Source organism: Paramisgurnus dabryanus, chromosome 4 (genome assembly GCF_030506205.2).
Source record: "Paramisgurnus dabryanus chromosome 4, PD_genome_1.1, whole genome shotgun sequence".
NCBI lineage: Eukaryota > Metazoa > Chordata > Actinopteri > Cypriniformes > Cobitidae > Paramisgurnus > Paramisgurnus dabryanus.
The window spans coordinates 31476593-31502878 of NC_133340.1; the positions used below are offsets into that span (position 1 = coordinate 31476593).

Sequence of the window (26286 nt, forward strand, 5' to 3'; positions counted from 1 at the left end):
TGGTGGATAATAGCGGTATTGCGGAAAGACGGAAAATCTCGTCATTGGCTGGGAAGCGTTTTCTCTTAATAGACAAGATATCTTGTCAATGGCGGTGAAAGAGTTAATAAAGCAACAGTAGATTTGCAGTCATACAGTTACATTTCTACCCAGTCTCACGAAATTATGTACCTATAGTCACGTAAGTTTTTTATTATTTTTTGCGATACTGTCACGAATTTACGTGTCATTGTCACATATTGGTTACTCAACTGCTTTTTCAAACCATTGTCGCTTTAGTTTAGGGTTAGATTTGGTGTTTGCATTAGAATGTCACTTTAAAGGGATAGTTCGGCCAAAAACTTTATTAACTAAAATAAATACCTGGCGCCGCCATCTTAGACTCCTCTGTATTCAGGAGAGAGTATTAGCGTAGTGTATGCACTTTTCTTAGTGACGTATGACAAATTCGGAGGGCGGGGGCACAGAGCAGCAGCAGAGTAGCCTCCGTAGGCTGTGTAAGTTCTCATCCTGAATGCGGACGCGACTAAGATGGCGGCGCTACCGGAAGGTAGTTATTTACGTTAATAAAGTTTTAAATATGGATATTTCTACAACAACACCGTGCGGATTACCCTCAGAAGACCTTTGTTTATCATCCTGGAGCCGTTTGGATTTAATTTGTGAAGGATGGACGCACTTTTTTTGGACTTGAAGGTCGTGGACTATGGGTGGACCCCGTAACATTACATTTAATCAACTAAAAGATCTAAAACATTTTCTAAAATATCCGAAAATGTGTTTGTCTGAAAAACGATGGACATATGCAACTCGGACAGCTTGGGGGTGAGTAAATCATGGGTTTAATATCATTTTTGGCCGAACTATCCCTTTAAGTAGTGGTTTATAAAGAAAATCTGATTTTTTTATATTTTCTGATTTAAAGATTAAACCATTGTCGTCTGCCTTTAGAGTTGGGTTTGGGTAAGGATGTCATTTTATGTAAATCTAACCCTAAACCGAAGCGACAATGGTAAGAAAATAGGACAAAACAGTTGAGTAACCAATACGTGACAATGACAAATAAACAGAAATTTGTGATACGGTCACGAAAAATTGCGGAAATTCTTGACAGTATCACGAAAAAGAATCAAATCTTTACATGACTATAGATACAGAATTCCGTTAGACATTTATAGTGCTATCAAACACATGTCTGTAAAATTTTTAAAAGTTGTGTATTAACTAACTTTAAAAATAATTACAGGATTGTAACCGTAACATTATTTTATAGTGCTGTTAAAGGGATAGTTAAGCGAAAAATGAAATTTACCTCATGATTTACTCACCGTCAAGTCATCTGAGATACATATCTCCATCATATTTCAGACAAACACAATTTGAGTTGTTTTCAAAAATGTCCCTATAGCTCCTCAAAGCTTTTTAATTGTAGAAAACAGGGTCCACGACTTTTAAGCCCAAAAAAGTGCATCCATCCTAGTATACAGAAGTAATCCACACGGCTCCAGTGGGTTAATAAAAGCCTTCTGATGGTAATTGATGCAATTTAGAAAAATATACAATTAAAAAAATCAAATATAATATTATTATCGATTATTATTTTAAAACATATTAGTTTCTCTAACTGCATTACTCTGGAATATTCACACTCCTGTAAGTTTACACTTTTATTCATTTTATTTTATTAGTTAGTATGATGTCATACAGTGAACTCGCACCGCTTATTTCATCAGTAGGTCAGATTTCCTGTGTGCTGAAAAAGTATGACATCACTCTATATGCATTTCTTAATACGATGAAATTGGAGAACAGGTCAGGCAGCGCAGATTTAGGGCAATGTGTGTATATCTGCATGTGTGCTGAATTTTAAAGCGAGATCAAAGGGTGTAGTGATAGTCCAGGCCTGTGTAGGACCTCATTGATCAAGAGACCCGTGGTTGGAGGACATTGAGTTCAGTCTATGCAATATGGGGTCTGTATATGTATATATATATATATATGTGTGTGTGTGATCAAAGCATTGGTTAATATAAAACCCCACCCCCTCTCACCTGGGGCAGCATGATCCCAGCTGCGAGTATAATGTCATATTGTGATTACAATTCAGCGTTCGGTGAAAACCAGCTAGCGTGCTAATAAAAATTTCACACTATAAATATGCCTTTCACACCATTAGAGAAAAGGTGAACACCCCGTGTGCTCTTAGTTTGGTAGATGCCATTATTAAAAATTATTAATGTTTTTATATCACAGCGGGGAATTGGGTTTTATTAGTTTGCTTCACCCCATCCCTACCCTTTATATAGCGTTTAAAGAATATAAGGGAATTAAAACATTGTTTATTTCACTATTAAGCTGTTTTTCAGATCTGGACAGGCGTACATTGCATATTTTTATCTAAAGTGACTTATAGTGCAGTCTATACATTTATTAATCATATGTGAGTTCTGTGTTGTCTGGGATTGAACCCATGACCTTTGCTGATGCAATTCCTTATCAATAGAGCTACAGGAATTGACTTCAACATCAGTAGTTGATCTCAGGTTATTCGGTTCCTTATAACATTAGCGGACCCCCGCAATGCAAACTATACCCTTTTTTGTATTGTCATTATAGTAAATCCAATCCAAGAGTTAGTGCGCATTAAAAGACACAGAAATGAATCAAATTGGCCCACAGGACTCAATGCAATCATCTTCAAAGTGTGATTGCAGCGAACCATTGGATTTTCCTGTATTGCCCCTATAGTCAGTGACTTTGATCAGTGCATCCCTGAAGCCCGCCATCCCTCCCCTCGTATCCAGGCACTTCAGCCCCAAAGCATCTCTGCTCTGTCATTTTCCCCTCTTACACCCCCAGTCCGCCACATTTCTCCCGGGACCGTCTTTGTTTAAAACAAATAGGCAGAATCCCAGCCAAAGCAGAATGTGAGAGCTCCCATTCATATGCACATACTAATCTCGCTTCTGAGGCCAAGAGCTGACTAAGCCAATGAAATGCTGAGTAAATCTTTTAGTATCAACCTTGCGTTGTTTAAAAACAAGACTATTGTTCATTTGACCCTGATTATACATAAAATATTTTATTCTGCCATTCACAAATTGATGGATATATTTTAGATTGCAGTTCACGAAAATGTGTTCAGTAATTATAAATTTTTATTAATAATATAATATATAATAATTATTATTATTATTAACTCATTCACCGCCATTGACGAGTTATCTCGTCAATTATGAGTTAATATTTAACTAATAAATATGCCTTTTTGGACGAATTTCAAAGTGAAAGTGTAATACCGCCAAACCAAATTTATCAAAAACGGAAGTTAAAAAGATTTAATGATTTATTTTAACTGCCTTTATGTTTGATAGTCATTCTGAGTCTGATCTCTAACATAAATTCCTTTACAAAAACGCAATTTTTTAAGCTTTTTGCTCAAAATGTTGTATTTTTTAAGAGAAATATCCATATTTCAGTGGTTAAATTAAGTGGAAAAAGTAAATATATAATGAAACGTTTTTTCCCCATTTTGTTTGTTTGTTTGTTTGTTTATTGTTTGTTTGAAAGCAGAAGGTGTGTTCTTTATTTGGATATAATTTGTATGTATATATATTTTTAGAAGATAATTTTTCCTGCAAGGAATTTTGTGAAACTTTTGTTAAAATCACAAAAATGCAGGTGGGCAACTTTTCTCAAAAAGGCAGGCGGTGAATGAGTTAATATTATTTTTCAGTTATTAATTTGTATTTATAATTATTATTAATTCGTATTAATTATGTATTATTGTTATTATTTATCCATTATTTTTTCTTATTATTTATTATTATTATTATTATTATTATTATTTATTAATTATTAATTCTTATTTGTTGTTATTATTATTATTATTATTATTATTATTATTAGGCTCTAGCCCTAATGACACCACATTTTTGTCTTATTGTTGGTATAATAATTTTTAAACTTTCCTAATTTAGCTTTTGAGTGTAGTGTTGTTTTTGGCGGCCTGTTTTAATTTTAGTTTTAGTCTAGTCTTTGTGTCAAGCTGACATTTTAGTTTTTATTAGTTTTAGTCAGTTCATACTCTTTTTAGTCTAGTCAAGTTTTAGTCGACTAAAAGTCTGGGCATTTTAGTCTTATTTTAGTCAGAATTATCCTTGACTATTTTTGTCTAGTTTTAGTCGACGAAAACTGGTGACATTTTTAGTCTAGTTTTAGTCAATGAAAATTGTATTTTAGTCTCTTTTTAGTAATGCAATTCTATTTAACCCAGACCCAGTCAATATAGTATAAGTACCTAGCAGTAGTATAGACAAAACCAAAATTTTCTTTTAGCCAAACCCATTAAAAAAAGTTATCTTGTTATATTATACCTTATAGATATAAGAATACATCCCTTTCAGACATGGAAGATGCTCTGATTGGAATTTACTTGATTTGAAGATATATATTTTACTTAATTTTATTTAACCTCTGAGTGAGTGACTTGACTGTAGGTAAAGAGTCTACATTAAAGTCTACAAACAAACAGAGTAGTCTAAGCAGAAACACACACACAGGGCCACTGCTGGTCAGATGGGTGCCATAAGCTGACTTTTACGGTGGTGCCACCTTTAGTTAAAAAACAAAAACAAAATTACAACTATAGTAGGCTAGCACTATTCGGACGGGATTAGTTTTCCAAACAACGTTTGAGTTTCAACGTGTCCCCCAGGACGTCTGTGTTTTTATGTACCGATTCGGACGGGATTAAAATGATGCAGGCTATTCCAGAGATGGGAGTGTCTGTTTCATGCATTTGGGCGTTGCAGAAGAGCACGTGCTCTGGATACGCGTGTTTGTAATGTTTAATATTTTGCTTTAAATGAAAAATTATGACAGAATGTAATTTATTAATTTAATTTTAACAAATCAAAATAAAATATACAAATCCTACCAAAGTAACGTTATCCTACATGTTTTATATAACTGTCTGCTTAGAATAAACCCAAAGAAATTTAGAAATAATGATTAATAACAATTTATTATCTTTATTAATTAACATTACCATTCCGGAGTTGAACAACTTTGAACGGAGTTTCTTATAACGTTAATGATATTACAGTGGCCAGTCTTAACGGTGTTTGATATTCAGCTCGTCTTGATTTAATTATTTTATTTTGCCGAATGCGTTAAAACATCCATATCTGAATGAAGAGGACTCAGGAAATACAATATACGCGCATAGACCCTTTTACAGCTCACGTGATCAAATAGCCTGCGCGCGCATTTGGGCAACAGAAGTGGTGTTATTCCCCATTGGTTCTAACGTGGTAGAAACTCAGAAAGTTTATTAAAACGGTTTCTCAACATCAAAAATGTCCCGTTGTTGCGTTTGGTTGCACTAATATAATATACTAATATACGTATATATGTATCTGGCAACTTTATTTTTGGCCATCTGCTAACGTCTTTTATCCACTCCACTATAGTACACGGATCTGGTAGCTGTATTGAAAATGTTGATAAAGTCAATTTTTTTAAAATAACTTACTGTTTGTGTTGCTTCCGTTGCCTAAATGCGCGCGCATACGCTGCCACGTCATCATTGTGTACAAACAGTAAAAGGGTCTATTAGTAAGACCTTACGGCAGATCACATTGGCCAACACACGAAATTAACCGCGTTTTGAAAAGATATTGCGAGCAAACACAGACATTTCCATCCGGACGTGATTAAATTTCTCAGAGGACCTCTGAGTTCGGCGAAAAACAGTAGGTAAATTGCTCTGGAATTCTTACGGAGGTCGTCAGAGAAAAACACAGACATGGCCGATTCGGACGGGATTAAAAACACAGAGGACCTCTGAGGAGCACGGTTTTCTCAGAGGTCCCCCTGTAAAACTAATCCCGTCCGAATAGTGAGAATAGCACTCTATTAAAACGCTAAAGCACTTTATTAAAATGCTATTGTTATCATTTATAATTGTATTTTGACAGCAACACAAACTACAATTATACAAATATGCAATATAGTATATCTGTATTTGTGTAGCTAATGGCACTATAATGTGACAAAGCTAATTTTACGTGTCAGTATAAATCCAAGCAATTTCGGAGAATTACTAAATATCTTTCTTGTAAGTAAATTAAAAGCCAGCCAGCTTTAAGAAACATCAGATGTCTAGTAACAAAAGCAAAAGTTTGTATGTATGGTTATGTTCTTAATAATACAGCTGTTTGATTGATTTAACACTCAAGCATTCCGTTAAGCAAGTTTAGTTCATTCAAATAATAAACAAGGACACAGACCCTTGTTGTTAGCATATAAGTTATAAAACAACGTCTTTAGCATATATATTTTTACCATGCTTCAAAACACAACGCAGCACATGCCATTTAAACGATTGAAGATGCAAACTGGTACATTGTTATATTATTTAAATCACACAGATGAGTTCGCGGTGCCAGCAGTCAACGCTATACATATTAACAGGCTTGTGAACTCACCTGAAAACGACGCACGGGTTTCATTTTGGACTTTTCGTTTCCATTTGAAGACTTGATGCGGCGGTGTATTCGCGGGCGCAGCTGGCCATCAAACGTGACGTGTCGCGTGTTACTGCGCAAACGGATTGCGTATGATATCAAAGCATCGCGAGAACAGACTGATCTGCATGCTTTCTAATCGCTCTCGCGGTACGTTTACGTATTTTTGCGGATCGATTTGCAGAGCGCCACTGAACACACATGATAATTTGCAGTCAGGTGGCGGGGTGCCAGGAGATGGCTAGACGAAATAACGTTATAACATTTCGTCTCGTCTCGTTTTGGTCAACGAAAATGAAGACACATTTTAGCATAGTTTTTATTTAGTAAACCACTTTTAGTCTCGTTTTTATTCGTCAACAATATTGTATTATACATTTTATTATAGTTTTCGTCACATGACCAGCATTTACGTTTCGTCTAGTCTCGTTTTCGTCACGTGATAAAGGTTCGTTGACGAGGATATTTCGTCATACTTTTCGTTGACGAAAGCAACACTATTTGAGTGTTTTGGATTTTAGTACTCTGCCTTAGATTCTCATTTCTGAAATACATTCGATTTACATAAAATCTGTAATACATGCAATGTGCTATATTTGATGTAAAACACCTTGTATTAAAATCGTATGCATGAGATTTTCACTTCATAAATGAAAGAAACCTTGTATTTAGACATTGTACTCCATTGCAAATGGCTTCCCGTTCCCCAAAGCGCACACATCGTGTCAGTATAATTGTAAAATGATAGGCAATAAGGCCGACAGATACAAGTGAATGAATCGTAAGATGAGGGTGCCCGTTTCAATTATGTACATTAGTTATAGATGAGGAACCTTTTGGGAATAACCCGTACCGAATACATTTCGCAGATTTAATATACTGTGCAAGACCATTTTCTTGTACGTAATTGCACCCTAATTATCCATTAGTTATTGAATTACCCCTTTATCTGTTTGTCACGGGCAGAGGCTTAATAAATGGCACAGAAATCATCAACTTGGTTATCAATGCTCTGAATTGCAACATGAAGAAATGTAATGATTGGGGAGACTAGATTCAACTAAGACTGAAAGATTGAGACATACAGTAGATAGAGATAGATGAGAGAGAGAGAGAGAGAGAGAGAGAGAGAGAGAGAGAGAGAGAGAGAGAGAGAGAGAGAGAGAGAGAGAGAGAGAGAGAGAGAGAGAGAGAGAGAGACATGCATTTATTCATGAGCATCTTAAAGTTGTAATTAAGAATCAGAGAGCTACAAAGAAGCCATTAGCTTATCAAATGAATGTGTAACTTGCATGTTTTTGCGTCCCTCTTTGAAAATAAATCTCTTAATTACTTTAACTAGGATTTTTTATTAATCTGATAAATTTGTATTTTCTGTATTGTAATGTAAATCCTAAAGGATCTTAATGACATTAAGATTTAAATCCACTTGATAAAGTGAGGTGAAACTGAAGTCTTAAAGGTGCATTGTGTAACAATTAGGGATGCACCGAATCCAGGATTCGGATTCGGCCGAATACTGGGCTTTTTGACCGGGTTCGGGTTCGGCCGAATCTTAGATTTTTTTCCCACCGAACCGAACCCTAAACTTGCGCTACACTGGTCGACGTCACGCGGCCGTTGATTACACACATCAGGTGCTGACGTGGAGATAAGTGTTTTTTTTTCCGGTGAGCCTTAGGGGCGTTTCGCGTTTCGTGGACGCACCTGGAAAAACTAACGCATCGCACCGCTTCGCTTTCATTGTGCTTTGCAGTCGGGATATCAAAATGCATCCCCGCCTGCCCGTTGGGCTATCTTGACTTATAGGGAGGAAAAAATATATTTAAATGCTTATGTATCCTCTCACAGATTTGGATGGGTAATTGTGGTGCATGAAATTCAGGCATTGGGTATTTAAATTGCGTTTGAGCGCGCGCTCGAGTTTTACTTTCACTTTCGCGATCTGGCGAAGCCACAGTACAGGAAGCAATCCGTAATGATTTGTCATGGATTTTTGTGCAAATCCTCTAACTTCGTCCTGTCAGTCATTACTATCCTCACGTAAGAAAATTAAATCTCTCGCAGCAAGCTTTGAAGTGATATAGATTGTACGGGCAGTGAAGAGAGAGACTCTGTGCAGAATCGCTCTTAAAGCGACAGTAGCCCGTTTTTCTGATCGAAAAAATTAACCAATCTCTAACTGGATGATCCAAACTGAGTTTTGTGACCCACTGAACCACTTTTAAATGGTGAGTATATCTGGTGTGGGGATGAGCAGGAACAGTTGGTTTACATGGAAATCCAGTTTTTTTGTTTGTTAAAAAACCAACAGCATCAAAACAACAACAAGAATAGCAGATTAAACAGTGTGGTTAGAGGCCCTATTGGCTTTGTATTGGCAAAATTTCGGGCTACCAAAAACTGAAGAGTGCCTGCCCGAAGGGCTACTAGAGATTTTGAAATTTTGCAAGCCCTGTAATGGAATAAGGATGCGAGTAGGATTCGGTATTCGGTTTCGATTCCCAAAAAATCTGGATTCGGTGCATCCCTAGTAACAATTGAGGATCTCTTTACAAAAAATGCAATATAATAAACAGTATATTATATAACATATTATAAGTGGTGTATAAAGACCATAACATAACAAACTGTATTGTTTTTATTACCTTAGAAAGAGTCGTTTTTATCTACATACACCATTGGTCCCCTAACATGGAAGTCTCAGTAATGTTTCTACAGTATAAACGGACAAACTGTGCGTTTTGTCACTATGTTGTCTCAGATGATGACATGTTTGTCCTGTGGCAGCTACCGTAGCTTCTCTATGCTTTTTGAAAGGGAGGGGTGAGATGTAGACTGAGTCGTTAGTTGCAATTCACAATCTCACTGCTAGATGCCGCTAAAAATCTACACAGTGAACCTTTAATGTTTCTTGAAGGAATACTCCACTTTCATAAAAAAATCTGATAATTTACTCACCCCCATGACATCCAAAATGTTTATGTCTTTCTTTGTTCCGTAGAGAAGAAATCACGTTTTTTGATGAAAACATTCCAGGATTTTTCTCCATATCGTGGACTTTAATGGACCTCAACAGTTTACAGTTTCAACGCAGTTTCAAAGGGCTCTAAATGATCCCACCGAGGCATAAGGGTCTTATCTAGCGAAATGATCGTCATTTTCGCCAAAAAACCCCCACAACTTCTCGTCTTGCACTAGCCGTGTGATGCGGGCCGCGGCAGCATGACCTGGCGTATTACGTAATCACGCCGAAAGGTCACACGATGTATGCGAAACTACCGCTCCAGTGTTTACAAGTGTGGAGAAAGAGGGCCGACGTTTTTGTAGTGTGGAATGATAATGTCTTTGTGTCAGTTTATTGTTTGAAAATGGTCCGCAAGGATGCGTTTCACATTTGTAACGTGTGACCTTTCTACATGATTACGTAAGGCATAAGGTCACGCTCGCACACAGCTAGTGCAGGATGAGAAGTTGTGGTTAAAAAGCAATTTTTTCGGGTGAAAATGGCGATTGTTTTGCTAGATAAGACTTTTATGCCTCGTTCGGGATTGTCAAAGCCCTTTGAAGCTGCGTTGAAACTGCAATTTTAAACTGTATTGAATTCCTTTAAGAAGATTCATATTGAATCCCATTAACTCTTTCCCCGCCATTGACGAGATATCTCGTCAATTAAGAGAAAACGCTTCCCCGCCAATGACGAGATTTTCCGTCTTTCCGCAATACCGCTATTATCCACCAGGCTATTATCCCTTCCGCAACTTTTTAAACCCGGAAGTATTGCCCTATGGCAAGCTGCTGCATGTCCGTGTCTGTTTTAAAGATCACTCTGAATGGGATCTCTATGAAAAGTCCGTCACAAAAATGGAATTATCTCTGCTTTTTGCTCAAAATGTGGTGTTTTTGCAGAAACCTACCCATATTCAAAAGCTGATTGCAAAAGCAGAGGGTCCGTTCTTTCATTTGGTATATTGTATGTTTATATATTTAAAGAAGAACATTTTCTGGAAGGCATTAAACTTTGGTGAAAATCATGAAAAACGCTGGCGCTGGATGGCAACTTTTTTTAAAAACGCTGGCGGTGAAAGAGTTAAGGTAATGTATTATTTTTGTTTTTCAATAATATAGTTATAAATTTCATTAGCAATCCTGTACGTTCCTTTAGAAAGTTCTGACTTACGATATTTTCCAGACTATAAGTCGCTCCGGAGTATAAGCCGGAGTCAAAAATGCGTCATTAAGACGAAATAACATATATAAGTTGCAGTGGACTATACATCGCATTTATTAAGAAAATTATTTGACAAAATCTGAGCCGAAGAACAGACATTTAATCTGGAAAGGCAAGTTATTCAACTAAACAATAGCAGGCAGAACAGCAGGCTGAATAGATGTCTGAATGTTAAAGTATTATTATCAGTTATTTAAACGATAAACCATAGCATACAGAACTTACCTGGAAGGTTGAATAGACTAAATTAACCGAACAAGACAACTAGCGTGAAGTCCGCAAATTCGTCATTCCACATTACTGAATCCATTGAATTACATAAATACAGTAGCAGCATATAGCGGACTCTCGCGGCTGTAGACGGTAATGTTGTCTCTTGCCTCATAAATGTCTAAATTAATTCATACTGACTTAACTCTTTCACCGCCATTGACGAGATATCTCGTCAATTAAGAGAAAACGCTTCCCCGCCAATGACGAGATTTTCCGTCTTTCCGCAATACCACTATTATCCACCAGGTATGTTTATATATTTAAAGAAGAATATTTTCTGGAAGGCATTAAACTTTGGTGAAAATCATGAAAAACACTGGCGCTGGCTGGCAACTTTTTTAAAAACGCTGGCGGTGAAAGAGTTAAAAGGCGCACCTGACTATAAGGCGCAGCACCAGCCAAGATATGAAAAAAAAACGCGGCTTATAGACCGAAAAATACGGTAGTATTTTAGCACAGATCTGAAAAAAGCCTTCCTGTACCATCTACGCTTTAACTTCAAAATAACAAGCAGAAGATCAATAAGATTCTACCATTTATTACACATAATGACATTCTTAAATAAAAATGCTTCACTTAACAGTTCTTGCATAGATATATTACAATACCAATTTAAAAAAGAATTATGAAACAAACCAGTAACAAAAATAAACTCTTTTTCCTTTTTCCTTAATAAAGAACATTGTCGTACTAACATCGTATAATACAAATAATATATGCAAACACTTTTTACAGCAAATAAACAAATAAAACAAAAAGAACGGCATAAATATCGGAGCAAAGTGGGAAGCGTGAAATGTCTGCAAGAAGCCTACGGATCGTATCTTGAGTTAATTTACAGCAGGAAATGTGGGCAACTACACTACAAGTGCGACTAACATCGGAAACCACTCTGTTTATTGTCATCATACCATCTATTTGAAAGCTTTTAGCACAGCGTTTTGAGCAGTGGAAGGGTAAAACACAACAGTAAAGCTACTAATCTGTAAAACCAAATAATTGTACCGTCACGAGATATGAAACCGTACGCGTCGCATGGAACCGCAGCAAACTCGTTCATTTAATGTTCCCTGCGTTGTCGTCAGCGTCTCGGCTTGTGCCAGGTCTTCAAGGTGTAAATCCGTAATTTAACAGTGTAAAAATGTTCCTGCAAGAGTGTGTCGGTAATTACAAATAATTGCATTATCCCACACGAAGAGGTCAGCAAGTTGTCGCTGCTGTTGAAGTGGGCGAAAGGCAGAAGGTTTACACGCACTCGAGAGAAACTAAAGACGGTGCACATAAAACAAGGCCAAAAGAGCAGACAACAAGCTCTCTGTGGGGTTTTTCCAGGACCATTAAGATGAAATCATAGCTGCTTTTTGCCAGGTAACGTCCCTAATTGGTCCTGCCGGAGGATTTTAAAGAGGGAATTTAGGAAAACGATCCACTTGAAGTGAACAAACGCTCCAAAATCCAGAAGGAAAAGTAATAGCGATGTAATGGGTTGTGATTGATCGGGTGCAATAGCATATATACGTATACGATAGCATATGCATATATATGATGAGCTTTCATTTTTTTTATATGAATACGGTTTTACACTCATGTCCAGATGACAGTTCAACCCTAAATACTTCTGATACATAGTTTGAAGTTCAAAACGTATCCCAAATTATACCTTTAGATGACTATGTTTTTGGAATTCATATTTTTCTTGATGGTCATTACAATTACATGCTGTATTATTTACTTTATTACCGTAATAATGTGTTTTACGGTACATTATCATCATCAAAAAAAAAAAGCACAAAATCGTAGTGGTCCCCCAAATAATAATTAAATCGAATTTTATGTTATTGAAACGTGACCTGGACGTGTTCTTCATAAATGCTTTATGCAACTCTTCGGTGTTTCAAATTGGATTTGAATTATGCGTCACAGTTAAGCGTACAAAATTCTTGCATCGTCTCTAGTATGAGGTATCACCAAAAATCATATTTCGTCTGCATAGCCCATGATTACGTTTCGCAACAATCTGAAAAGATTGTGATTTAGTCCATGGGGTGACGCTTTTCATATCGAATTCTTCCAGGAAGCAGGCTATGTGCATATGCTCGCCTGCCCCGGATTCCTCCCATCTCGTGTCTTTGTTATTCCTCGCCGAGCTCCGGGGAGGGAGGTTAGCCGACACCCGGCTACACGGGTGAAATTGACTGTGTCGGGCAGTTGTGATAAGATGTCGTGGTCAGCATAAGCGCTGTGTGCGACCCCAGTGTGGTGCCACTCCGTTCCACCCCATTGAGGGGGCGACCAGGGCTGGCCGCTGCCGGGAGAGCCCAATTCATTTCTCATTACCCATACTGCCTTTCTGTCAAATGTTTCTCCCGTTGGTCCACGTTAGTGAGCGAGCGAGAAGCACGATGTAGACAGATGACTGGTCAAAATGAGCCAAATGGTGTTATTTTATGTAAAGTTTTAGGATATAATTTGATTTTGAATTGATTTGTTGAAATATGTTTATGCAGGTCTAAAAACCCCTCGATGTACTGTGTTTGAACATCCCAAGCATCAAAATAACCCTAAGCCGAATTGTTTATATACAGTATGGGTTGTATGCAATGGTTAAAAAGTTAAAACCTAGGTTGGTTGTGCTCATTAACAACTTATTCTTCAAATATGGGTCTCTTAGTCCGACCCCTCACTGACATTCTGATTGGCTTACGCCACAACAAATTCTGTAAAAGGATCTTGGAGTCCTTAAAGGGCCAGTTCACCCAAAATTATGTTCAGTCACATACTCGCTTTAATTTTTGAAAAATGTTGACAATGTTAATTTTAAAAGGACACACTTTTTTTTTATACTTCTTTAAGAATAAAGGGCGATTTATAGTCGTGCGTAGGTCCTACGGTGTAGCCGCGACGGCGTAGGTTCCGCGTCGGTTTTCATTTATACTTCTGCGTCGTCGTCCGCATCGACGTGCAAACACACCCGCATACCGCTGGTAGGCAGTAACCACGCGTGTAACCACAGTAGCACCAGAAGAAGTCACAGAAGAAGAAGCTAAGCAAGTTAACCCACAAACGAAGAAGAAACAGCAACTTGTTGTGTATAATTTGAGAAGACCAGCAATGATGGAAGTAAATAAACAGCGACTTTTGATGCAGTTTGAGTTAAATCACTCCTCAACTTGGCTCATCTTTGTTTTCACCGTCACAAACGGAAATACCTATGACGCAGTTTTTTTATTAGACGGGAGGGGTTCTGGTGGACCAATCACAGCGCTTGCAGTCCGCGTAGATCTGACGCGCTGTTAAAAATGTTGTGAGGTGCGCGTCAGGCTACGCAGAGCTACGCACAGGCTACGGATAGCCTACGGCGTAGGACCTACGCACGACTATAAATCGCCCTAACTTTCACTAACAAATTGAAAATCGGAACTTTTAATTTTCCATCGGTCTACGAACACAATGTAACTACAGAAGAGTCAAGTTTTAAAGGGACAGTAATGTCTTTATCAATGTCTTTATTCATAAATATGTCCTTGTTGGTGTCAAATGACCTCTGCCAGTGATCTGACTTTTCTTTGTAAGCTTAGAATTTCTTCTCTTTACTTACATTGAACTGGTAAGTCCAAGGAGGCTTCCATGTCGTTCTGCGATACTGATAAAATATAATAGCAGAAAGGGACAAAAAGCATTAGCCTATCAATGCTTTTCCACAACGCATTTTCGTTCAAAACACGTGAACTAGCTGAAACGGACAAGGAGATCAGTGATTGCATAACGGCTACCGTAGTTGCAACACGCATTTGGAAAAGCGTGGCGCTAGAGAGCACTGTTCCTTTGAATGCAAAATACAATTTCACCACTAGATGGGGGTAAATCCTACTTATTGTCCCTTTAAATAGGAAAAATATTGAAACTCTTCTGTAATTTTTTAGGCGTGATGCTAATGGTCTAATCAGATTCAATGGATTATGCTAAGCTATGCTAAAAGTGGATGCGCCAACTCTGGAGATCGGCTGAATGGATTCCAAAACAGTAAAAATCAAAGTTTAACTCTAGGGGAGCTGGAAAATTAGCAATTTTTTTTAAAAAAAGTGGAGTGTCCCTTTAATATGATTGATTTTGAGGGGAACTGAAAGGATTGCATCCTGAGACAGCACCATAAACAGAGGTAACACAAGAGTTTGGATTCGTTCTTAAGCATCTTTAGTGCCTTGAAGTGCCATATTTGTATGCCACATCATGTAAATTAAATTTTTATCTTTCTCACACAAAGCTATTGCATGACTTTAAAAGACTTGGAAATAGCTCGCAAATTGTGTCGATTTCTTTTGTAAATAAGAAATAATAAAGAGAGTAAATAATGCATTTTTTGGTGAACTGTTCCTTTAAAAACAAATATTTACTGGATCTGTCGTGGGCAGATTGAGCCGTACAGCTGACTCGATGATTGCATAGCTGCAGGGCCATCCAGAATCAAACAACCTTACAATAACACTTTTCTTTAAAAGTGCTTGATCCCATGGATGATTGTACGTAATTTAAGCCTTGCTTTTACTGTACAATTTTCAAAGTGTACAGCCATTTTAACCTGCAAAACAAGGCAGACGGTAACTTAAAAAGTAATAATCGGTAACATCTAAACTCCGCCACGAAGTCTAAAAATGCAGATGCGTTATAAGTGTAAAATATCACCTGTTGAACCAGTAAACTATATTCACTCTTAAAACACACAACGGACACCTTTCATTGAACGGTTTTATACATCTGTACTAAACCGACAGATGTAAAATTGACATATTTTGATACGTTTATAAAATTTTGTGTGTGCAAACCTCTGCCGTCTCGATTGTACCGGAACACACAAACCACAACGCTTTCTCCTTTCATGCTAGTCCTAAATTCCCAAAGTAATCGAGGTTATGAGAGAAAGTTTTAAATAATGTTGAGGAATGCTCAAAACGTGTGCAACAACAACAACAACAACCTTGCTTTTCTTTTAATCAAGACTAAAAGTTTGCGTTTTGAAATGAAGTCCCACAATTGCCGTCTATGCCAGTGTAGAATCCGCTGTTCTTCCCTTGTGCATGTGGCGGTCTTTTTGGTCCATTTCTTTTCCTTTTTTTCTCTTTTGTACACATCCACAGGAGAAACGCAAAACATGTCTTATGAATTATATATAACCCAGTCACCGTTCAAAAAGTTCTCTGCCTTATTTTCTTCTTTATAAAAAGTCACAAAGTGTCGCTGCGCAGCTATTGGTTGGCAGGGGGGACTTGAAAGAGAGAGATTTGTCCACGCACGAAGAACGTAAGACCCGCTGCGTCCAATCAGATTCACATTTGAGCAGAAAAATAGACAATTCCACTTTGTCGCCAGCTTTCTCCATTCCACTTGATCAAGGTGGAAAGATAATCCACGCTCAAAATGGAAAAACAAATAAATCGTGTCTCTTCGGATTTGATGCTCTCCAAAGTTTCCAAGGAGCTGCATCTTAATTGGGTTTCCATAATATAAAATCTGTCATAGTATGCATAAGATGCATTCTAACTAGATAGACAAAAATGAATCATCTTGGAGATGTAGGAAAATGGTAGAAGTAGAAACTGAAGCAGTCAATGATGTTTCAAATAGTATGCAAATACCTAATAAAGTGTAGTCCGCACAGTTGATCAGATAAACGTCCACATGGTTAGCAGACGTGATTCAGATCTTGCTAACCAAACCTCGAGACATTTTTAAGCGCAGCCCGTGGCGGTCAGTTGGTTGTGGCCCTCTATCGGTCTCTCGAGGGCCCTGCGCTGTTGGGCTGGGCGAACGGCCTGTGGTTTATCCAGTACCTTCTTATAATCATTCTCTCTCTTTCTTTCCCTCTACCTCCTCTCTGTCTCTTCCTCCACCTCACCCTTTGGGCTCTTCCTCCTCAGATGTGCCTCTTCATGTGCAATGCCAAGTGGTCGGATCGAGAGAAACACCTGCAGATGGAAGAAACAAGATGAGACTACATGCATGACGGGAGGATCTTGTTGAATCTTGCACAAAGATTTCATTTAAAAAAGTAAAAGTAAATTTTTTATTTTTCTGTAAAGTGTCCTTTTTTACTTTTTATGCTTTATACTTAAAAAAAAAACAAGTTTGAAAGTTTTGAAAACTTTAAAGTAAACAAAAAAAATATGTGATTTTGTAAAAATTATGATGTCATCTGCCTGCATATTGCATTTTCAGAAAGTAACCATTACAGGTTTGTGTGAAACTTTGGGGATTTTTCTGAATGTTGTTAGAAAACTATTAGAGCTGCAGAATAAATATAAAAAAGATTCATACATAAATTCGATCTTCTTTCTAAATGACGGTGATTCACTTAAATACAGTATTTCTCTGTATTCAGACGCTGCATTTACGTATTTACTTTACAACAATCCAAGATATTATATCAGTCAAACTTGGTCACACTCACACAGTGTAAAACGAAACCTTATTCATTCACCAATCAGACCCAATCGGCAATTTTCACACAAAAGAGGTAAAAAAAGAGCGCTATTGCAAAAAATCCTAGTGGTGACGGTGACAGTGACAATACAACAATATTGGTTTTGAAAAAGGCAAGGAAATACATTTGTATCACTGCCACAAGTTCCCCATCAGAAAGGGTTTTTAGCATGGGGGAACATTGTAACATCCCTGGGTTCCTCCCTGAAGCTTCAAAATGTTGATCGTTTTAAGTTTTAAGGTTGGCCAGTTGGAGAGTACAAAAAGCACACGTGCAATTTATTTTAATTATTAATTTTATTTATTAATGTTAACATTTAATTGTTTTTGTTTACCAGCTTACAGATTTTAACTTACTCATTTTAAGAGATCTAAAATAAGGAAAAGAGAGTCTTAAGACTGTTTTAAGATTCCAGCACTTTATTATAACTAAAATTTCTGTGTAGTAATTTTTTTACTTAATAAATGTATAAAAGTTTTTGTTGAGAATCGTGTGAGAGAATCGTGATCTCATTTCCCATGGAGAAAAAAGGTGATTCACATCGTGCAGCCCTAAAAACTATTGCGAAATTACGGTGTTTCCATAACCGATGTTATGTGATGAAACTTTAAAAAGTCCTTCCAAAAGTCATGGGGATGATGTTTGCGTATCGTAGTCACCGGACTAGCCATTAAGTGCGTTCGACTTGACGTGCAACATACTGTAAAGTCAAACACACCCGTTATTTGTAATCGAAGGAGACACAGGCGTGTTTTATTCAAGCATTAAAAGCACAGAAGTGTTTCTGGGAGGTTATAGTACTCAATTTTCTTTTTTAATGAATTGATCATGTAAATTTGAAAAACTGTTTCCATTGCACTTTGCGGTAAATTTATTTTCGAATTGACTGAAAAATCACCCCACCCAAGAGTAAAAACTTTTTTTGCGATATATGGGCCTTTTGCGAAATTGACGTGTTTCAATTCGTAATTTAATTTTGCGTCATTTAAAAGATAATGGAAACTTGACAATTGTGTGACATCACTTACTACTAGCCTGACAAGTTGTTTTTTGATGTTTTCTTGATCCGTGTAAATGAGGATTGTTTTACACTGCAAAAAATTACTAAGATTTTTTTCTCTCAACCCATTGGCAGATAGTTTTGCTTGTTTTAAGCACAAATTCACTTAAATTCTATATTTTTGTCTAAATAGTAAACTAAACCTATCTTACACTGCAAAAAAATTATTTTTAAGAAAAAAAATCTTAATATTTTTGTCTTGTTTTCAGTAAAAATATCTAAAAATTCTTAAATTAAGATGCTTTTTCTTGGTGAGCAAAACGACCCAAGAAAATAAGTCTAGTTTTTAGACCAAAAATATCAAATTTAAGTGAATTTGTTCATAAAACAAGCAAAAAAATCTTTTTCTTAAACACTAAATTCAAGAACAATTCAAGAAAAAATAGCTTAAACCATTGGCATATTATTTTGCTTGTTTTCACTTAAATTTTATATTTTTGATCTAAAAACTAAACTTATTTTCTTGGGTCATTTCGCTCATCAAGAAAAAGCATCTTAATTTAAGAATTATTAGATATTTTTACTGAAAACAAGACAAAAATACTAAGAATTTTTTTGCAGTTTAATTGACTAGCTGGTTGTTGGACACCAAGTCTTCTGCCTTCATCTGTCCCTTAGACATATGTTTTTGTGCCATATCTCACCTGTCCTGGAATTAAGGTTTGTTGGTGGAATTGGGGGTACACCAATAGGGAAATCAAGGGGTGTTTTTTTGGCAAAGTTGGACAGATGGTAGATCAAGCCACCAAACCAGCTGGTGTACCTCCACCCTTTACCGCAACCCCGCCTGTTATCCTGACAGGGGGTCCGGACACGGTCGGGACGGATTAAGAAGTGGCCCGAGGGCCGGGGGTAAGGTCTAGCGTCTCGCTCTACTGTATTTACTGTTCGGCCGAGGCAGGAAGCCCATTCTCATGCTGCTCTCCAATGTTACCGTCAACTTTTATCATTGTAATGGTAATCCAGGGGTCCCCTGACAACAGCAGAAAAAGATCCCTAAGGTGTACAAGCCGTCAGGATGATAGGAGTGGGAGGGACTGAGCTCAAAGTGAGAAACGCAAGTCTAACAAGCATGAAGGACCTATTTATACATCAAAGCCTAGATGAGTTAAGATTCACTTCAGAGGTTGAAGCTCTCGGTCAATACCAGAAGGCAACCGTCTCGCAGGCATTGCGGCAAAATTGAAAATCTTCTACAAGAAAGCCTAGATCTGTCGGAAACTTGCTTCGCTTTGTGCCCGAACTGAAATGTGGAAAACTTGATGTTTTATGAAAATCTCGCCTTGTAGTCCAAAAGTTGTTGCAAGTTAGCATGTAGCAACTTTTATGTTTTGTTAAGGCTAGCCTGAATCTTTCAGTTTAGTGATAAGCTGCTGTAGCTAAATCTAAAAACAAGATTTTTAGTTGGGATTTTAAAGGTCATCTGTTACACTCCCAAATGCCGATATTTTGTAGGCCAGAGTTGGGGAGTAACAAACTAAAAGTAGAAACTCATTTTTCAGTGCTGTGACAGTAGCTCAGCTGTTATTTAAACCAATGGTGATTTTACAGAAACAAAACACTACATTTCTGGTTTATGTGTCACAGTGTATTGAAGCTATAGCGTCTCATATGTAGCCTTAGGATGTCTGAATAATTTTAGTTTGTAAAATATTTCGGTTAAAAAGATGATTTTTAAAATTGAAAAGTACATTTAAAATTAGGAATTCAGCGGGCACTTTAGCAGACATAAATGAGGTAAAATAATAGCGTGAATAATAGCATTGATTCAAATGCCACAAACACACTATTTGGTTTAATCATTTGTAAATTTAAATATGTTTTTAATAACATAAATGACATTTCATTTTTGTGTAATATTAAACTGTACCTGTCAAAATGACTTGCAGCATCCAGGCTTCCATGTGTTATTAGTTTTGTGCGTTTGTTATCTGGGAATAACAAACCTGCAAATGTTGCGACTGGCCAATCAGAATCAAGCATTCCAGCAAGCTGTATAATAATGATAGTTAGATGTGCTTTCAGGAGCTTCACCAAGTTATGAGAAGGTTACATAATGGCATTTAATATTAAATTATTTGTTTGTGTTATACATAAAATTGCAGTGAAATTGAAATAAAAACTGTAATTTGTTTCAGAATATTCTTTTTTACAAATGAGCTTTTTTTATTCATGTGCCCTTATAATTCTTAATAAAAAAAATGCAAATCTGCTCCTTTAAGGTTCTCATTTTTGATAAATATTCGCAAAAATAATTTTATATGGTCTCTTAATGTAACAGTTATGCTGCGTTCACACCAGCCGTGGTAGAGGCGTCAAGTGTGAGTGATTTCAATGTTAAGTCAATGTGAAGACGCGTTGATGCTAGTCTGGAAGTCTCATGCCGCGGGTGAGGCGTTTAGTGCGACACGGCAGCCTCATTCGCGGGTCTAGTTTAGGGCCCTATAATTTCCGCGATCACGGAATCGCGGATGGAATCGTGGAATTGGCAAATTAACGCGGAATTTCACGGAATTTTACATATTTTGAATAAAATTATGTTTTTGTGTGGGAGACGAACGTATGTCTGGGGGAAATGCAGATCGGGGGAAGTAAATCTGGGCGACACACCCCCTCCCGTCGTTTCAGACCCCCTCCAAAACACTGAAACCATGGTGAAGCGGCTCTACACGACTCTGCTTTCGTCAGCAAAAAAATTAAAGTCGCCATGAAACGGAAGTAGCGATTGCCTTTTTTTCCTCGTGGTGACGTATATCCGAATGAAATGGCTTTTGAGATGAAATAAGGCAGGGCTGGATTTGAATTTGTCCATCGAGATCTGATTGGATCGTTTGAAGTTGGGTCGTGTTGCTAATTGCTAATCACTGCGATCTTCTCCCGGACCCCGCCCACCTGCCATACTTTTGACCGGAAGTGAAGAGAGATCGTTTTGAGGAGGGGAGGAGATTTGCATTTTTGATTAAAGATTATGAGCACACACGAATTTTTAAAAAATAATGAAGCTCACAGATAAGTCATTTGTTAATAATACCACAATATTAAAAATACATATATAGTTTTTCATTTCAATTTCATTGCGACTTTAAGAAATTCGACGCTAAGCACTTAGTTCCGAGCGGTTCTCACATGACTTTTATGTGACCGGAGAACTGTTATTTTGTAAGTTTTGTAAACACTCTGTTCATGGTGAGCGCAAAGATACATGCACTCTCTCATCCTCATCTGTCTCACTGCACATCTCTCACTTGCACGCTCTCACGCATCTGTCCGAAGTCTGAACACAAATCCTCATGTATTTGTTCAGTTTTATGCATTTCAAGCGAGCTGAGGCAAACTAACTATCCCTCGCATTTAAAATATAAGCATCTGCATCATGGCGCCGCTCTCTGTCTCTCTTTCGCTCGCACGTGCAAAGAGCTGCACGCTCATGCTGTCCTAAGTCAGATTACTATCCTGTGTATGTTTGTAAAGTTATATGCATTTCAAGCGATCGTGTATAAAATATGGATCGCGTTCCGCTGGACCGATGTGTTTAAGGCACTTTTGAAGGCACCACTGCTTTGACACCTTGTTGTTCCCCAAATCATTTACATTTTAATCATTGACATTAAAGGCACACTCTTTTTATGACTAAAATAACAGTAAAGGGTAAAAAAACATAATTGCCAAAAAATAAAACGGAGAAAACGGAATTTGGGAAAAAATAAAACGGATTTTATAGGGCCCTACTAGTTTTTGCAAATGGCGCGAATTGAGTGTTGCCGCGGGAAACGCGCAAGTTGAAACATTTGAACTTTGGCGGAAAAGTGCGCCTTGTTAACCAATCAAGAGCTTGCTCTAGTAGTGACGAGATTACAGGAAGCGAGTCTCAGAAACCCCTCCCATGACGCGAATTTTCATGTGAATGTCTCGATGACTAAAATTTCACGTGTGGCTTTCATGCGCGAATGAAGCGAGTATACTTAAAGTGTTCAAGCGGCAAACTAGACGCGAATTTGACGCCTCAAACGCGCCTGGTGTGAGCACACAGTTACAGTCCTTGAATCTGTTGGACAAGAGGCGTTCCCAGATGCTGAACTGTTTTATATCACTCTGCTACAGTAATGGTTTAAATGATGCTTGGTTATTGATTTCCTCAGTGGACATTTCCTCACTGCAGACACATGCTATCCTTTCTCTCTCTCTCTCTCTCTCTCTCTCTCTCTCTCTCTCTCTCTCACTCACTCACTCTCCTGTCTTCTTGTTATACAGTAACTCTCAGAAACAAGCCATCAGTGTTTATTACTAGCACTAACACTAATATAAGTACAGATGCAAAAAAACTTTAACTACATCACTCACCATTTTTAACGTGCAATCTTATTTATGAGACCTGAGCTAGCATAAGGAAAGCATTGTTAAATAGCAGATGTTTTTAATCCTACTGCTAAATCCACCGGGCACAGGTGACAGGTGGATGATCTTAGATAGAGATTACAAAGTAAAACTATTTGTGAGTATTCATCACATTTTTAGACCCAGGACACCTGGGTTAGATTTTGTAATGTTTCCAATGCAAATCAGATTGAAGAAGGGATGGTGAATAATTTCTTATAGATGCTAGAATTTATATGACCTAAATAAAACTGATATATTTGTTTTGGAGCGAGCACTAACTGTGTTTGCTAGGGGTGGGCAGTATAACAAAAAATATAAAAACAATATTTTATGGTAATGATATATTTCACAGTATGTTTCCCAGCATTATATTTACATAGTTGTTTTTGTTATACAAAAATGTGTAGAAATTTGCCATTCGCAGCTTATAACTCCAGTTTAACTTATGCTTACCACAGTTTTAAACCATGGGCAAATTCAAGTTAGTGTTAATGTGTGAATGCACTGAAGTTTTGAGAAGGTCTTATCGCTCTTTACTTATATTAATTAGACTTGCGCTTATTTCTCCTCTTTCTTTTCAAAGATGTTTGTATTTTGAGCAAACTGTGTGTCACATTGCTCAAGCAGCGTATGCATTATTGATTTAACCGCGAGTTTTGTCTCATCTTGCTTAAGTTCAAAAACAACTATTTACAACTATTAACGGTGTTATGTAGCCATCTGAATATAGCAAAATGCGCCACTTAGTGGAGTTATGTCGAAGTTTTATGTCTTGTTACAGAAATAAAGCTCTATGATTTTGTAAAATCATTGTCTGTGTCCATTGCATTTCGCAACATTTTACTTCATCTGTGGTTTAAGCTGTCCTGGGTCAGTATGGCTGCCTTGAATTGTTTTGCCAAGTATTTAGTGTAAATGCAGATATCGGATACGAGTTGCTTTGAAAGATGATGTAAGTATGTAGACAAAAAAATCAGATAAAGTCAACAAATTGGAATTGAAAGAGAGAGAGAGACGCGGTTGATTTACATGCACTTATTTTAAAATTACGGATTATATTTATCTTTTCTTCGTTCATTTGTTATGTGTGGATTATTTCACATTTCTCTGTCACACATACAGGTGCGCTGAGTTAGCCACGCCCACTTATTTACATTTTACATTTCTACATGGAATAGAACAATCTGTTACGGTTGACATTTTATTTCTTGCTCAGCCCTAGTGTTTGCAATAATAAAAATGATCTTTCTCTAATGAAACAGTAATTAAAAACCGTATTAGGGAACAACGATGGAGATAAATGTTTTTTACATCAACATTTTTGTGACCTTTAAGGTTTTACATTTGTTGCATAGGTAACAAAATAGCATCAGTGAACAAATGATGTTAGCTTCATTCTTCAGAACAGACATTTTTAATTTACATTTAAATAAATAATGTAAAGTTGATTTTAAGGGGATGTATGAAGTTGACACACAGATGTCCTAGCAGAGTAACCACAGGTGTGGATCACCATATCAATTCATGTTCCACATAATTAGACAACCAGAAAGTAACAAAACACTTTTTGTCATCAGTTTTAAAAATATATCTGTTGTTTTATAATTAAAGTCTACCAAACAGTTTTTATCAGACTGGTCTCATGGAAAGTCGTTTTATATTCACGCAAAATGTATTTATTTATAAATTAAAGCAACACCAAAGAGTTTTTTTTACCTTAAAATAACGTTTCCAAAAAAGTTTCAGTGGTTCATCCACTCAAAACAGGGTGAATGGCACTTTCACATTCGCTTTGCAGCCCTCTATCGGCCAAAACCGCACTAAAAAAGTTTCTTACCCATCGGGTAGTGGTCCTGTAGTTCGAGTGAAAACTACAAAAACTTGCTTTACGGCAGACCTACAATCCAATCAGAGCCAGCTATGCTGCAGTATTTACGACAGTGCTAATGAACAATTACGCGTCTAACCTGTAGGGGGAGTAAAGAAGTCTTTAGTGCTGCTTTAATTAATTAATTTGTGTCCATGGCAAGAAATTCAGCATTTTTACGTAGCTTGAGCATGAATGTCTTTTTTTGTGATACTCGCACGAATTTCTATAAATAGTTTCTCATGTTCGTGGCACGACTTTCTTTTCCGTTTCATTTTATGTATTGTTTTCTCATAATTTTTTTCCTATTTTCTTAACATTATCGCTTGGGGTTAGAATCACTTTCTATTACATTTTTACCCAAACCCCAGCTCCAGACGAGAATAGTTTTAAAAGCGAAAAAAAAAAACATGTAGAAACAATTACATAAAAGTACATCCTAATCCAAACCACAAATCTAACTCCAAGCGACAATGATTTAAAAATAGAAAAAAAGGAGAAAACAATACATAAAATGACACGAAATAGAAAGTCGTGCTATGAACACGAGAAACTAATTATAGAAATTTGTGCAAGTGTCACGAAAAAGACATTCGTGCTCAAGGCACGTACAAAAGCTGAATTTCGTGCCATTGACACAAATAAATTGATCAAATTTTGCGTAAATATAACACGAGATCATGTTGGTTTTTAATGCGAAATAAATTTTTTAAGTGGCTAAACTGTCCAAATATGTTTAGGACCACTGTACTAATATTGCGTCTGTGTATAAATATTTGGTTAAAGACTGCGAATTTTACATCAATTAAAATGAATTAAATGTGGTTTAATCCAACCATACCTAAAAAAAAAAAAACCCCCCAAAAAAGTCGTAATCATTTTGCTTACATCACACATCTCACAACTTACTTTGGCAAAAACGACATGTAACCCAATTTAAATTTATTTCGGCTAGAAGCGGGTTATTCATACCCGGACTATATCAGGTTTAAAGTTAACCTATGACGGCTATTCCTTACTACCAAAAAAGTCAACATTTGAACCTCACCTGTCGCAGTGATTGCACTTGAAAGGCTTGGCGCCGGTGTGTTTGCGATAATGCCTCGTCAGTTCGTCGCTCCTCGCGAAACGCCACTCGCAGCCTTCCCATGAGCACTTGTACGGCTTCTCTCCTGAAGCAGACACACAAACAAACCTACAGATTAAACACACACCAAAATAAAACACGCTGCCGTCCCCAAGGAGCCTTGAAATCAACGACGTGGTCCAGCCAGCCGTCTAATTCATTTGTTTTAAGTTGATTAGCCTATCAGAAGAGTGTTGACACAATTGGAGTTTATGAAATACATGATCTTCATTAGGGCGCACAGCTGTCGGACCAAACTAACTCGCACTCCACAAGCTTCCAGTGAGCTCTTACTGGGTTAAACAGATGGGAGAGAATGCGTTCCCATTTTCCGCGTTGTATAT

The 26286-nt window shown here is 37.2% G+C and overlaps 1 protein-coding gene across 1 annotated transcript in view; it reads right to left on the bottom strand.

Annotated features, from left to right (window-relative positions):
- Positions 1–11556: 11556 nt before the first annotated feature.
- Positions 11557–26286, bottom strand: part of klf7a (Kruppel like factor 7a) — a 50239-nt gene continuing 35509 nt past the window's right edge. Inside the window, exons 3-4 of the mRNA XM_065254182.1 lie at positions 25865–25988; positions 11557–16997 (exon numbers count right to left, since the gene is read on the bottom strand). Coding sequence (XP_065110254.1) covers positions 16946–16997; positions 25865–25988 — 176 coding nt within the window. The 3' untranslated portion in view covers positions 11557–16945. The remainder of the gene's footprint in view (positions 16998–25864; positions 25989–26286) is intronic.